The 16367-nt window shown below is 33.4% G+C and overlaps 1 protein-coding gene across 2 annotated transcripts; it reads left to right on the top strand.

The window, feature by feature from the left end:
• The first annotated feature begins 338 nt into the window (after nt 1-338).
• On the top strand, nt 339-7709 carry LOC149875891 (uncharacterized). 2 transcript variants are annotated; one of them, XM_090076069.1, is made up of 5 exons: nt 339-410; nt 3386-6406; nt 6663-6728; nt 6989-7045; nt 7203-7709. In XM_090076069.1, exons 2-5 carry the CDS (start codon nt 3415-3417, stop codon nt 7520-7522), a joined length of 3435 nt encoding a protein of 1144 aa, XP_089932195.1. In that variant the 5' UTR covers nt 339-410; nt 3386-3414; the 3' UTR covers nt 7523-7709. The 2 variants fall into 2 exon arrangements, with proteins under 2 accessions (XP_089932195.1, XP_089932196.1); XM_090076070.1 differs by having other exon boundaries at nt 364-6406.
• The last annotated feature ends 8658 nt before the right edge of the window (nt 7710-16367 follow it).

Raw genomic sequence — 16367 nt, 5'->3', positions numbered from 1 at the left:
ACTCTCTCTCTCCCTTTTCGGTTTTGTTTTTGTTTACTTGTTTTTGTTTTTTCTTCGTTTGCCTTCGTTTGCCTTTGTTTGCTTTTGGAAAAGTTGTCGCCATGCGAGACTTAGTTTTTTTTTGGCTCAATTTGTGATTAAGTGAAGTTCTAGTCTTGAAAGTGTGCAAAGTGTGGGCCAATCTGGTGGCTGGAGTGATGACACGTGAATGCTGGAAATTCCAGACTTTGAGCGGATTCAGCGTACATAGAAAGAAAAAGTAACATTCACGTGGGTCTCTCCTAAGCTTGCCATTGGTCGGTCTGCTGGCCTTAAGTACCCCCCACCCCCTCAACGTCACGTTTGCTCAACTTTCTCGGTCTTTGGCGCCCAAAGAAAGCTCGAGGAAGGATAAAAATGGCGAGGTTTCGGTACAGCGTTTTCTGTTTTTCCTATTTGTTTTTGTTTGTTTGTTTGTTTGTTTCGTTTGTTTGTTTATTTATTTAATCGTTTTTTTGTTTGTTTCGTTCGTTTGTTTGTTTGTTTCGTTTGCTTCGTTTGTTTCGTGATGTTTTGTTTTCCCTTCTTGATGGCACAAAACAGAAGCAAACAAGACTTTCGGTTATGTTCGGTTATATTCGGTTCAATAAAAGTTTGTTGGTTTCTGCACAACAACAACAACAAAAGTCCCTCTGTCCCTCAAAAGCAGTTTCTCCTCTGTCCAAAAGAAGAGCTTCTTTGTAATCGATCTTGTCTGAATGCAGCTCTCCTTTTGCCTATAGGTTTTTATTCCAACCCTTTTGTTGTTGTTAGTGCCATGTTGTTGTTATTGTTATACTCTGTAAAAGCAGTTGTTGCTGTTGTACTTGTTTGTTGTTTCTAAAGACACTGTTGTTGCTGCTGTTTGCGCTGTTAGTAATCACCCACTTGGCTTGTATTTTTGTTTTTTGTTTTTTGTTTTATTTATAAACACTCTCTGAGTAAGTTTTTATGCTTGCAATGAGTGTTTGTTAATGTTCACCCACTTTGCTTGTTTATAATCTATTTTATTTTATCAACACTCTCTGAGTCAGTGATGGTGTTGCTGTTGTTTTTGTTAGAGCTGCAATGAGTGTTTGTTAATGTTCACACACTTTGCTTGTTTTGTTTTTATTTCTTTATTTTATCAACACCCTTTGAGCCAGTGATGCTGTTGCTGTTGTTTTTGTTATAGCTGCAATGAGTGTTGTTAATGTTCACCCACTTTGCTTGTTTTGTTTTTTTTAATTTATTTATTTTACCAACACCCTTTGAGCCAGTGATGCTGTTGCTGTTGTTTTTGTTATAGCTGCAATGAGTGTTGTTAATGTTCACCCACTTTGCTTGTTTTGTTTTTATTAATTTTTTTATTTTACCAACACCCTTTGAGCCAGTGATGCTGTTGCTGTTGTTTTTGTTATAGCTGCAATGAGTGTTTGTTAATGTTCACCCACTTTGCTTGTTTTGTTTGTGTTTTTGTTTTTGTTTATCAATACCCTTTGAGTCAGTGATGCTGTTTCTGTTGTCGTTGTTATAGTTGCAATGAGTCTTATTAATGTTCACCCACTTTGCTTGTTTTGTTTGTGTTTTTGTTTGTTTTTTTTTTCATCAACACCCTCCTAGTCAGTGATAGTGTTGCTGTTGTTTTTGTTATAGTTGCAATGAGTCTTAATAATATTCACCCACTTTGCTTGTTTTGTTTGTGTTTTTGTTAGCTTTTTTTTCATCAACACCCTCTGAGTCAGTGATAGTGTTGCTGTTGTCGTTGTTATAGTTGCAATGAGTCTTATTAATGTTCACCCACTTTGCTTGTTTTGTTTGTGTTTTTGTTTGTTTTTTTTTCATCAACACCCTCCTAGTCAGTGATAGTGTTGCTGTTGTTTTTGTTATAGTTGCAATGAGTCTTAATAATATTCACCCACTTTGCTTGTTTTGTTTGTGTTTTTGTTAGCTTTTTTTTCATCAACACCCTCTGAGTCAGTGATAGTGTTGCTGTTGTCGTTGTTATAGTTGCAATGAGTCTTATTAATGTTCACCCACTTTGCTTGCTTTGTTTGTGTTTTTGTTAGCTTTTTTTTCATCAACACCCTCTGAGTCAGTGATAGTGTTGCTGTTGTCGTTGTTATAGTTGCAATGAGTCTTATTAATGTTCACCCACTTTGCTTGCTTTGTTTGTGTTTTTGTTTTTGTTTATTAACACCCATTGAGTCAGTGATGCTGTTGCTGTTGTTGTTATTATAGTTGCAATGAGTGTTTGTTAATGCTCACCGACTTGGCTTGCTTTGTTTGTTTTTTGTTTTTTGTTTTATCAAAACCTTGTGAGTCAGTGATGCTGCTTTTGTTATTTTACTTGTAATTAGAGTTGTTACTGTTCAGCCGCTTTGGTTGTTTTTTAATCTATCTTATTTTATCACCACTCTCTGATTCGGTGATGATGTTGCTGATGCTGTTGTTGTTGTTTTACTTGCAATGATAGTTGTTACTGTTCAGCAACTTTGCTTTTATTCGTTTTTGTTTGTGTGTTTGTTAGTTGTTTTTTTTTTATCAATATCCTCTGAGTCAGTGATGCTGTTGCTGATGCTGCTGTTGCTGTAGTTGGTTTTTATGCTTGCAATGAGAGTTGTTACTGTTCACCCACTTTGCTTGTTTATAATCTATTTTATTTTGTTAACACTCTCTGAGTCAGTGATGTTGTTGTTGTTATTATGCTTGCAATGAGAGTTGTTACTGTTCACCCAGTTTGCTTGTTTTGTTTTTTTATTTGTTTTGTTTTTTTTTCTTTTTTGTTTTTGTTTTGTTTGTTTTTTTTATCAATACCCTCTGATTAAGTGATGCTGTTGCTGTTGTTATACATGCAATGGTTGTTGTTACTGTTCAGCCACTTTGCTTGTTTTTTTTAATCTGTTTTGTTTTTTCAACACTCTCTGAGTCAGTGATGCTGATGCTGTTGTTGTTATTATGCTTGCAATGAGAGTTGTTACTGTTGTAGTTATGTCTGTCATTTGTCCTTGTTAGCAAGTTCTATTTGCCCTCTCTTGCCTTTTTTCAACACAGTTTCTTTCTTTGAGTCATATGGTTGCGAGATCCTCTCAAACTCCATCTCTTTATTTATTTGTTTCTTTTTTTTTTCTCATTCTCCTTCTCATAATAGCAATCACTGTTGCCACCATGCATGTAATGCTAGTTGCTCTCGTTCTTCTTCTTTTGCTAGTGCAAGCTTTGTTTCTTCTTGTTGCTCTCTTTACTTTCTTCTTGCTCTTTTGCAGAGGACTCGAAAAAACACAGCTCTTCGCTGTAGTTGTGTTTCTCATCAATCCACGCAACATTCCAGGATTGGATACAGGCAGAAGAAAAAAAACTCTCACTAACTGTTTTCTTTTTTTTTTAGCTTAAACCGTTGCAAACAAACACCTGAACATGTCTTCTTCACAAGAAAACAACTCTGTTGTTGCTTCTTCTCCAAACTCTAAAGCAAAAAAAAAGAAAAGAAAGCAGTCACAAGAACAGAGAGACTTAAAGCTCAAAAACAAAGTCAGGGCCGCATTAGTTGCAGCGTGTGGCTCCGTAAACAGGGTTGTACCTTTCTATGGTACCAAGAAGAGGTACGCTGTTAGCTGTCCGATGCCTTTGTGCAAACATTCGTCCACAAGCATTAAAAGACACTTGACTAAAAAAGATCATTCTTGGACTTTGGATGAAGCTTCCATCTTTTACTCTGCAATGGTCAGGAAGTTTCAGCATGCTCGTCTCGAACGCAAGTCCGGCTGTCCAAAACCTTACCCCTGTTTGCAATGTTGGAAGTATTACGACCGACTGGACATACACTTGAAAGAGACTCATTTCTACGATTCCAAGATGATCAAACAAAAGATTGCAGAGGCAAAGCGATACGACAACGAGAAGCTCTATGTCCCTCAATTTATTCGACCTGCCTTCTTTGGTATTAAGCCAGTAGCTGAACAAGCGTCTGCATCAGGCTCTGCATCCTCTGCTCCTGGGCCTTCCTCCTCTTTTTCTTCTCCGGTTCTTTCCTCTGATCCTCTTTTAAGCTTGCCCTCACCAGTTGCTGGTTCGTCCGAGGCTCCTTCTGCAAACCAATGCACCTCTGTAGAAAACAAAGAGCTGAACACCGAATCCGTCCTTGACTCTGATTTCGATTCCTTAGAGCACTTGGTTTCCAGCTCCTATGTCTTGACCGAAGAAAAGAGACTCTTGTTTCAGCTGGACAAAGATGCTTTTCACTTTTATTACCAGTCAGCAGATGAGCTCTTCAGAGACTTTGAAAAGTGGCTTGTGGTAGCCAACAACAACACTTGGTCACAAGCAAAAATCTACAAAAATGCAGTTGTGGAAATATTGACTTGTTGTGACAGCACGTTGACGCTGCACCCAAACGCCCTCACCAATTCCAATGTTTTGGAGGATAGATACTTCTCCTTGCACTTTAAGAAAATTCAGCTCAATTCCAAGCTGAGTGAACTTGACCAAACAAAAGCCATGTCTTGTCACACGTTGTACAACCGCCTCGTCTCCCTTTGTCTCCTGTTTCGTTTCAGTGAAGCCAGAAACGTCTATTTCGGACTTTCTCATGAGGCCATCCGACGTTTGCGCTGCAAGGTGGATGAGTTGCGAAAAGTGCTGAGGCCCTTTCGTTCTTTGAGGAGGAGCCTTGTGAAAAGAAGAAAAAGCATCAACATCATCAATGTCAGTTTGCTGACCGAATATGGCAAGTCTGCATACGTAAGAGACTTAGTGGAATCGATTAGAAAGGCGTCTCTTCCGCTGACTAGAGACAATGCTGTGTCTCTACGAAACCATCTTCTGCTCTCTGTCACTGTAATTAACAGTTTAAGAAAATCTAACATTGCTCTTTTAAACATTAGAGACTACATGGCTGCTGAGAAGAGTGAGTGTGGATATTGCATTGTGCAAGAGCGCTACAAAACAGCATACAAGTACGGAGCCAAAAACATTCTAGTGCCGAACGACTTGAAAGTGTTGATCGATATTTATTTGCTGAGATACAGAGACCTTCTTGTCAACGACTCTCACTACATGGCTGCAGACACCAAGACTGTTTTGGAGTTGAGCGACTGCTACAGGCCCCTTTTTCCTTCGGTGAGAGCCAACAAAGACGAAGGTGTGACACTAGGTGCAACTAGAGTGCCTGTTTACCAGATGGGTTCCTCTGCTATCACCTCTAGCCTGACGTCCTGCTTCAGAAAAAGCCAAGTAAACATTCCCATGAAGCGTCTTACTCCCACTTGCATTCGCGGTTCGATAGCCACTTACTTTGCCAACAACAGCAAAGAAGATCGCGAGCGGTTTGCTACACTCTACATGAAGCACAGCAGACACACAATGGATAGCTTTTATGTGTCCCAGTGGAACGCTGCAGAGGAGTTGCGCTTTGCCCTGGGCATCGGACAGTCCTTCGGAGTCATAGAGTCTTTGACTGTTGAAAAGTCTGAGAGACCACCAAAGGAGGAGAAGGATGTGATGGACTGGCTCCGAACTAATGCAGAGGAGTACGGTTTTCATGATGTTGAGGACATTTTTGAGGAAGATTCAGACTCCGGTTCTGACTCTGAAGAATGTGCTGCTACTTTCGGTTGTACCACAGTGGTTCCATTTTCTCCAGCTGTAGAAAACAATGCTCCTTTAGAGGACAGCAACGAACATGTTGTAGATTTCTTGTGTGAACCTAGCTCAACTCCTGTTTCGTCTGTTCCTTCTGAACAAACAATCGCTGGTCCAGTTCTTGAACTATCCTCTGCTCTTGCACAACTAGTTCCTAATGAACAAGCTGTTTGTATGGATGTAGATCAGACTCTAGCTGTTCCTGTTGGCACAGCTTGTTCTCCTCTTGCATTAACATTATTTCCTGATGAACCGGATTTTATTGAACACCATGCACAACTTTCTCCAGTTTACTTTAGTGAGCAAGTGGTTGCCAAACCTGTTTCTGCTGCTCCTGCTGAACAAGTTGCTTTCAGTCCTTCAAAAGAGGTTTTTTCTGTTCTGCTGGAAACAGTGTCTAATGTTGCTTCACAGCAAGATAATCTTATGGCTGTCACACGTGTTTTCCATGCTCCTCCTGAAGCTGCTCTTCTTGAACCTGCTCTTCTTGAACCTGCTCTTCTTGAACCTGCTCATAAGCAAGTGGTTGCCAAACCTGTTCATGTTGCTCCTTCTCTGCAAGTTGTTTTTAATCCTTCAAAAGAGGTCTTTTCTGTTCCTCTGGCTCCTAATCTTGTTGCTCGTCAGCAAACGATGGCCAAACCCAGTTTGTTTCTTTCAGCTGTTCCAGTCCAACAGGCTGGTACTGTTCTTGAAAAACAGCCCTCACCTGGTGCTGTTCAATCTGTTGGTAGTCTATTTAGCCAAAGTCTTGCTTGTACATCCAGAGGTAAATTCTTTTTGATTTTTGATTTTTATGCAAATCTCAACACGCTTTCAAAAAATAAAAATGCCCAAATTAACTCCTTGCCCTATTGTTATTGTTAAAGCTGTAAAAAAAAAAAAAAAAAAGAAAAACAATAAAAAAAACAAAAAAAAAACAAAAAAAACAACACAGAAGTGTGTATGTATTTGTTGCAGGACTAATTCTGTGATTGCTTAAATGTTTACACAAGTGAATGATACTAAAACTGATTATGTTTTAGAAGTAAAAGATCCAAGAAGAAAAAAAATCAAGTTGGAAATGCCATCTTTTACTCAAGAACACATCGGTAATGTAAAACCTAATTTATACAAACATATATAAACACAAACCTCTTCTTGCACAATTTCAGATGGTTAACTGTTAATAAAAACTTGCCATCATTGCTAAGTGCACTTTTAGAAAGTTGTGTCTACCCGATTTCTAATGATGAAGTTAGAAACTTCACCGTTAGAAATCATGCACAGCTTGTTATTATCTCTAACACTTAGAAACTGTTGATGGTTTTTTTATGAATTAGAAAAATGAACATGTTTTATTTTATTTCAGGATCAACTCAGCCAAGAACAAAGGAAAACAAAGCAGAAGTTAGCCAATGCCAATTAGGTAATCTTTCAAAAACCAGTTGTTGCTATCAGTGCAAACAATAAGGTCAACAAAAAAAAACAAATAAAAAAACAAAATTAATCTTGTCATGCTTCAGAACCAAATGAATATTCGATTTAATCTCTTTGTGTTATGACTTGAGTTTGTAAAATTTTAGATGAAATAGTTGAAAAGCTGAATGCTTGCCCTGGCCACAACGAATGGTTCAACACCAGAAGTTTTCCACGATGTGCAGCTTTGGTGTTGGCATACATCTTGCAAGACGTGTTTACAGATGTAAGCTCAAGTTGCTCGTACAAAGATTACCTTGGCATCTTGGCAAATCATAGCAGTGACAAGCTCATTCATGTCTTGCAAAAGTACTCCTACCGAAGCCATATTAAAGACAAAATTAAAAACATGAAGCTAAAAATTCAAAAAGAGGGTAGTTTAGAAAAGTTTGTTCAATATGGCAATATAGTGAGACCATTTATGTAGTTTAGAAAAGTTTGTTCAGTTTGGCAATAAAGATGGGCCTTTTGTGTAGTTTGTTTTCTCTATGCTTTTGCAAATATATTTATCTGTTTCGCTAAATACATAATAAACAAGAAGTTCTGTTAAACTGTTCTCACATTTCTTATTTAAAGATAGTTCAAACTTTTTTTATCTTTAAAAAAAAAAAAAAGTCGTTTTGTTATTCTGTTAACACTTTTAATAGAGTTGCATTTAGAATTATTTCTGATGTTTTTAAGAGTTTGTTAAAAAGCAAATTAATATTTTCTGTGATGTTAAACTGCATAAGTGAAATTTAAAAAAGGAAAACTGCTCCAACCATTTTTCGGAAAAAGAAATCAAAAAGTTCCTTATTTTAAAAGATCTAGACATCCATTTCTTCTTCAGCAAAATAGCGAGGCTTTTTTTTATGAACTCTTACTCTCTATTTTTTCATATATTTACACAAAGGATTTTATTTAGTTCAATGTAAACATACATAGAAGTATATTATGTTTTTTTTTTGTTTTTTTTTTTTTTATGGTGTCTAACTTTTGTTTCACTTCTATTTTATTTTACGTTTATCTTGTATTTTATCATGCCTTATTGGTTTTTGCGTTTTGTGATGTCAAGCTGCGTAAGCTAAACTTAAAAGAGGAAAACTACGCTAACTTTTCTTTGAAAAAATATTCAAAAAGTACCTTAAAAGAGAAAGCACACGAATTTAAAAAGTTGTATCTTGCCATCCAATTCTTCTTCTGCAAAGTAGTGAGGCTTTTGCTCTCTAACTTATCTCTATTTACGCAAAGGGTTTTATTTCAATGTAAACACGTATAAAAGAATACTTTGTTAAAAATAATGTTAAAGGAGTTGCGTAAAAAAAACGTCTGAATAAACTTTCTTTACAAAAAAAACAACTAAGAAACAAGCGCGCCTAAGAAAAACCAGATCGCGATTCACTAAGTCAATAGACGAAAGAAACAAACTTTAAAAAGTCTTTCTAGACAACAAATTCTATTTTTGGCAATGCAGTTTTTGTATTTATGCAACCTATCTTTTGTTTCACTTCTACTTTATTTTACGTTTACCTTGTATTTTGTCTTGCCTTTTTGCGTTTTGTGATGTCAAGCTACATAATCTAAACTTAAAAGAGGAAAACTAGGCTAGTAGAATATTATGTTGTTGGTTTTATATGCAGCCTAACTTTAGTTTCATCTATATTTTGTTTTGCGTTTATCTTATATTTTATCTTGTCTTTTTGAGTTTTGTGTTTTGTGATGTCAAGCTACATAAGCTAAACTTTAAAGAGGAAAACTACGCTAACCTTTTTTTGAAAAACTATTCAAAAACTACCTTTAACAAAGTAGCGGGGCTTTTTATGCACTTTTACTCTCTAACATACCTATATTTGCGCAGAGGATTTTATTTAACTCAATGTAAACATACGTAGAAAAATATTGTTACCCGTTTATTTTATGCAGCCTAACTTTAGCTTCATCTGTATTTTATTTTACGTTTATCTTATATTTTATTTTGTCTTTTTGAGTTTTGTGCTTTGTGATGTCAAGCTACATAAGCTAATGTTAAAAGAGGAAAACTACGCTAACCTTTTTTTGAAAAACTATTCAAAAACAACCTTTAACAAAGTAGCGAGGCTTTTTATGCACTTTTACTCTCTAACATACCTATATTTGCGCAGAGGATTTTATATAACTCAATGTAAACATACATAGAAAAATATTGTTACCCGTTTATTTCATGCAGCCTAACTTTAGCTTCATCTACATTTTATTTTACGTTTATCTTATATTTTATTTTGTCTTTTTGAGTTTTGTGTTTTGTGATGTCAAGCTACATAAGCTAATGTTAAAAGAGGAAAGCTACGCTAACCTTTCTTTGAAAAACTGTTCAAAAACTACCTTAGACATAATCTAGATTTAAAAGAGGAAGACTACGCTATTTTTGCTTTGAAAAAACTTTCGAAAACTACCTTAATCGATAGAGATAGCACACGATTTTAAAATGTTGTATCTAGTCATGCACTTCTTTTACACCAAAGTAGCGAGGCTTTCTATGCACTTTTACTCTCTAACATAGCTATTTTTGCGCAAACGGTTTTATTTATTTCAATTTAAACATGCCTAGTAGATTATTATGTTGTTGGTTTTTTATGCAGCCTAACTTTAGTTTCATCTATATTTTATTTTGCGTTTATCTTATATTTTATCTTGTCTTTTTGAGTTTTATATTTTGTGATGTCAAGCTACATAAGCTAAACTTTAAAGAGGAAATTTACGCTAACCTGTCTTTGAAAAACTATTCAAAAACTACCTTTAACAAAGTAGCGAGGCTTTTTATGCCTTTTTACTCTCTAGCATACCTATATTTGCGCAGAGGGTTTTATTTAATTCAACTTAAACATACCTGTTAGATTATTATGTTGTTGGTTTTTTATGCAGTCTAACTTAAGCTACATCTATTTTTCATGTTACGTTTGTCTTATATTTTATTTTATGTTTTTGTGTTCTGTGATGTCAAGCTACATAAGCTAATGTTAAAAGAGGAAAGCTACGCTAACCTTTCTTTGAAAAACTATTCGAAATCTATTTTTGAGATAATCTAGATTTAAAAGAGGAACACTACGCTAATTTTGCTTTGAAAAAACTCTCGAAAACTACCTTATTCGATAGAGATAGCACACAAATTTAAAAAAGTGTATCTAGTCATCCACTTCTTCTACAGCAAAGTAGCGAGGCTTTCTATGCACTTTTACTCTCTAACATTATGCATTTTACTCTCTATTTTTGCGCAAAGGGTTTTATTTAATTCAATTTAAACATGCCTAGTAGATATTTTATGTTGTTGGTTTTTTATGCAGCCTAACTTTAGCTACATCTATTTGTCTTATATTTTATTTTATGTTTTTGTGTTCTGTGATGTCAAGCTACATAAGCTAATGTTAAAAGAGGAAAGCTACGCTAACTTTTCTTTGAAAAACTATTCAAAATCTACCTTTGAGATAATCTAGATTTAAAAGAGGAACACTACGCTAATTTTGCTTTGAAAAAACATTCGAAAACTACCTTATATTTTATCTTGCCTTTGTTAGTTTTGTGTTTTATTATGTCAAGCTTCATAATCTAATCTTAAAAGAGGAAAACTGCGCTAACTTTCCATTGAAAAAGTACTCAAAAAGGACCTAAATCGATATAGATAGCTCACGATTTTAAAAAGTTGCATATAGTCATCTTCTTCAGCAAAGTATCGAGGCTTTTTATGGATTTTTACTTTAACAAAGTTGCGAGGCTTTTAATGCTTTTTTACTAACATACCTATATTTGCGCAAAGGATTTTATATAATTCAATTTAAACATGCCTAGTAGATTATTATGTTGTTAGTTTTTTATGCAGCTTATCTTTAGTTTCATTTATATTATGTTTTAGGTTTATCTTATATTTTATCTTATCTTTTTGAGTTTTGTGTTTTGTGATGCCAAGAATTTTAAGCTAAACTTAAAAGAGGAATGCTACGCTAACCTTTCTTTGAAAATCTATTCATAAACTACCTTAGACAAAAGCTAGATTTAAAAGAGGAAAACTACGCTATTTTTGCTTTGAAAAAACTTTCGAAAACCACCTTAATCGATAGAGATAGCACACAATTTTAAAAAGTTGCATATAGTCATCCACTTCTTCTGCAGCAAAGTAGCGATGCTTTTTATGCACTTTTTCTCACTAGTTTGCTTATATTTACGCAAAGGAATTCATTTAATTCAATCCAAGCATATATAGAAGATTATTATGCTATGATTTTTTTTTTCTTTTATGCAGCCTAACAATTATTTCACCTATATTTTATTTTACGATTAACTTTTTATCTTACTTTTCTTTTTTGAGTTTTGTTTTTGTGATATCAAGCTACATAAACTAAACTTTAAAGAGGAAAACTACGCTAACCTTTCTTTGAAAAACTATTCAAAAACTACCTTTAACAAAGTAGCGAGGCTTTTTCTCTCTAACATACCTATATTTGCGCATAGGATTTTATTTAATTTAATGTAAACATACCTAGTAGATTATTATGTTGTTGGTTTTTTATGCAGTCTAACTTTAGCTTCATCTGTATTTTATTTTACGTTTATCTTATATTTTATTTTGTCTTTTTGAGCTTTGTGTTTTGTGATGTCAAGCTACATAAGCTAAACTTAAAAGAGGAAAGCTACGCTAACCTTCTTTGAAAAACTATTCAAAAACTACCTTTAACAAAGTAGCGAGGCTTTTTCTCTCTAACATACCTATATTTGCGCATAGGATTTTATTTAATTTAATGTAAACATACCTAGTAGATTATTATGTTGTTGGTTTTTTATGCAGTCTAACTTTAGCTTCATCTGTATTTTATTTTACGTTTATCTTATATTTTATTTTGTCTTTTGAGCTTTGTGTTTTGTGATGTCAAGCTACATAAGCTAAACTTAAAAGAGGAAAGCTACGCTAACCTTTCTTTGAAAAACTATTCAAAATCTACCTTTGAGATAATCTAAATTTAAAAGAGGAACACTGCGCTATTTTTGCTTTGAAAAAACTTTCGAAAACTACCTTATTCGATAGAGACAGCACACAAATTTAAAAGTTTGTATCTAGTCATCCACTTCTTCTACAGCAATGTAGCGAGGCTTTTTATGCACTTTTACTCTCTAACATACCTATATTTGCGCAAAGGATTTTATTTAACTCAATGTAAATATACATAGAAGAGTAATGTTACCGTTTATTTTATGCAGCCTAACTTTAGTTTCATCTATATTTTATATTGCGTTTACCTTATATTTTGTCTTGCCTTTGTTACTTTTGTGTTTTGTTATGTCAAGCTTCATGATCCAATCTTAAAAGAGGAAAACTGCGCTAACTTCTCATTGAAAAAGTACTCAAAAAGGACCTAAATCGATATAGATAGCTCACGATTTTAAAAAGTTGCATATAGTCATCTTCTTCTTCAGCAAAGTATCGAGGCTTTTTATGGACTTTTAATCTCTTATTTACCCAAATTTGCGCAAAGGACTTTACTTAATTCAACTTAAACATGTCTAGTAGATTATTAAGTTGTTTGTTTTTTATGCAGCCTAACTTTAGTTTCATTTATATTTTATTTTACGTTTATCTGATATTTTATCTTGTCTTTTTGTGTGTTGTTTTGTCAAGCTACATAAGCTAAACTTAAAAGTGGAAAACTACGCTAACCTTTCTTTGAAAATCTATTCAAAAACTGCCTTAGACATAAGGTAGATTTAAAAGAGGAAGACTGCGCTATTTTTGCTTTAAAAAAACTTTCGAAAAATACCTTAATCCATCGAGGTAGTACACGAATTTACAAAGTTGTATCTAGTCATCCACATCTTCTATAGCAAAGTAGCGAGGCTTTTTATGCACTTTTGAGTTCTAATTTATCTCTGTTTACGCAAATGGTTTTTGTTTATTTCTGTGTAATGATATACAAAAGAGTATTTGTTAAAGATTATGCTGCAGGAGCTGCGTAAAAAAACTCTGGTGACCTTTCTTAAGAAAAAGCAACTGAGAGGCATGTGCGCTTTAGAAAATTCAAAATCGCGATTCTTCAAATTAAAAGACGAAAAGAACGAACTTTAAAAGCTCTTACTAGACGTTTGTGTTTATGATAGGCAATGCAGTTTTAGATTTATGCAGCCTAACATTTGTTTCATCTATATCTTTTTTACGTTTATCTTATACTTTATCTTGCCTTTTTGAGTTTAGTATTTTGTGATGTCATGCTAAATAAGCTAAACTTTGCTAATTTTTATTTGAAAAAATATTCAAAAACTACCTGAATTATAAGCTAGATCTAAAAGAGGAAAACTGCGCTAACTTTTCTTTGAAAAAATATTTAAAAAACTACCTTAACATAAGCTAGATCTAAAAGAGGAAAACTACGCTAACTTTTCTTTGAAAAATATTCAAAAACTACCTTAACATAAGCTAGATCTGAAAGAGAAAAACTACGCTAACTTTTCTTTGAAAAATTATTCAAAAACTACCTTAAACATAAGCTAGATCTGAAGAGAAAACTACGCTAACTTTTCTTTGAAAAATTATTCAAAAACTACCTTTAAACATGATTTAGATTTAAAAGATGAAAAATACACTAACATTTCTTTGAAAAATATTTAAAAACTACCTTAAACATAAGCTATATCTAAAAGAGAAAAACCTACACGCTAACTTTTCTTTGAAAAATTATTCAAAAACTACCTTTAAACATGATTTAGATTTAAAAGATGAAAACTACACTAACATTACTTTGAAAAAAATATTTAAAACTACCTTAAACATAAGCTAGATCTAAAAGAGGAAAACTACGCTAACTTTTCTTTGAAAAAATATTCAAAAACTACCTTAAACATAAGCTAAGATCTGAAAGAGAAAAACTACGCTAACTTTCTTTGAAAAATTATTCAAAAACTACCTTTAAACATGATTTAGATTTAAAAGATGAAAACTACACTAACATTTCTTTGAAAAAATATTTAAAAACTACCTTAAACATAAGCTAGATCTAAAAGAGGAAAACTACGCTAACTTTTCTTTGAAAAAATATTTAAATACTACCTTAAACATAAGCTAGATCTAAAAGAGGAAAAACTACGCTAACTTTTCTTTGAAAAAATATTCAAAAACTACCTTAAACAAGCTAGATCTGAAAGAGAAAAACTACGCTAACTTTTCTTTGAAAAATTATTCAAAACTACCTTTAAACATGATTTAGATTTAAAAGATGAAAACTACACTAACATTTCTTTGAAAAAAATATTTAAAAACTACCTTAAACATAAGCTAGATCTAAAAGAGGAAAACTACGCTAACTTTTCTTTGAAAAAATATTCAAAAACTACCTTAAACATAAGCTAGATCTGAAGGGAAAACTACGCTAACTTTCTTTGAAAAAATATTCAAAAACTACCTTTAAACATGATTTAAATTTAAAAAAGGAAAACTACGCTAACATTTCTTTGAAAAAATATTTAAAAACTACCTTAAACATAAGCTAGATCTAAAAGAGGAAACTACGCTAACTTTTCTTTGAAAAAATATTCAAAACTACCTTAAACATAAGCTAGATCTGAAAGGGGAAAACTACGCTAACTTTTCTTTGAAAAAATATTCAAAAACTACCTTTAAACATGATTTAATTTAAAAAAGGAAAACTACGCTAACATTTCTTTGAAAAAATATTTAAAAACTACCTTAAACATAAGCTAGATCTAAAAGAGGAAAACTACGCTAACTTTCTTTGAAAAAATATTCAAAACTACCTTAAACATAAGCTAGATCTGAAAGGGAAAACTACGCTAACTTTTCTTTGAAAAAATATTCAAAAACTACCTTTAAACATGATTTAAATTTAAAAAAGGAAAACTACGCTAACATTTCTTTGAAAAAATATTCAAAAAGTACCTTAATCGAAAGAGATAGCACACGAATTTAAAAGTTGCATCTAGTCATCCGTTTCTTCTTCATCATCAAAGTAGCACACGAATTTAAAAAGTTGCATCTAGTCATCCGTTTCTTCTTCATCAAAGTAGCGAGGCGTTTATGCACTTTTTATTCTCTAATTTATCTCTACTTACGCAAATGGCTTTTGTTTATTTCAATTAAAAATTTTCAAAAGAGTATTTTGTTAAAGATTATGCTGCAGGAGCTGTGTAAAAAAACTCTGATCTCTCTAAAAACTCTGGTGACCTTTCCTTAAGAAAAAGCAACTAAAATAGATGTGCGCCGAAGAAAATCCAAATTGCGATTCACTAAATTAAAAGACAAAAACAACAAACTTTAAAAGTGAAACCATTTTTACAAGCGTATTTTGTAAAGATGAAATGTTCTTATTACATTCTAACGTTACGAAAAGGATTTTCTTCTGTTCAAATATTTATTACAATTTAAAGTGTTAAATAATGTTACAGAAACGACCTAAGACGCCTGTTATATTAATTTAAACGAACAAAATAGATAAAAAAAAAAAGAAAAACTATCATTTAAAAAAAAAGAAAAAAGAAAAGAAATAGAAATTGAGGAAAAACAAAAATAAGAACTTCTAACAAAGAGCTTTTCTTTTTATTTTTCAGATTTTAGATGCTTAATTCCTTGGAATGAAAAGTTGAACTGATGACCCACTACTAAGGTTGTTCCTAGCCTTCCGTTCTCAAACTAGGCAATTCTGAGAGGCTGTTTGATTAAGTACCGTTGATAGTAGTATCGCACGTAAGAGACTTCTAAAACTCTGATTATTAATTCCTTGAATGAAGAGATGACTTCATACTCACTAACGAGGTTGTTCTTAGCCATCCGTTCTCAAACTATGCAAAACAGTGAAGTTGTTTGATTAAGTATCACAGTTTGCTGATTTGCACGTGCACCATTGCCGAAACTGTGATGCTTGGTTCCTTGATTGGATTGAAGAAGCTCATCACCATGCTTTTTACAAGCTGTCCGTTGTTATGTTTTGCAATTCAGTGGTTCTGTTTTGCAATTCATTTTCTGTTTGTTTAAGTACCATCGATGGTGGTGTCGTGCATGCAAACTTTCCGAAACTCTGATGCTTGTTTTTCTTGAATGGAGAGATGAGCTTATACTTTAGGTGACTTTTAAAACTGCAGTAATTAGTGCCTCGAATGGAAAAACGAACTCATTCATTACAGACCAAGGTTGTTCCTGGCCATCCGTTAACATATTAGGCAAAGGAGAAAGTTAGCTTTATTTGTCGTGCAGATTGTCCGCTTTGACGTAAAATGCGACAAATTTGCTGAACGCTCTGTTTGCGCCGCCCAAGAGTCATTCT

The sequence above is a fragment of the Hydra viridissima genome, unplaced genomic scaffold (assembly GCF_058129835.1).
Source record: "Hydra viridissima isolate aposymbiotic clone 2 unplaced genomic scaffold, HvirCarnegie_v1 scaffold_115, whole genome shotgun sequence".
Taxonomy (NCBI): domain Eukaryota; kingdom Metazoa; phylum Cnidaria; class Hydrozoa; order Anthoathecata; family Hydridae; genus Hydra; species Hydra viridissima.
This window is presented reverse-complemented; position numbering and strand designations above follow the sequence as displayed.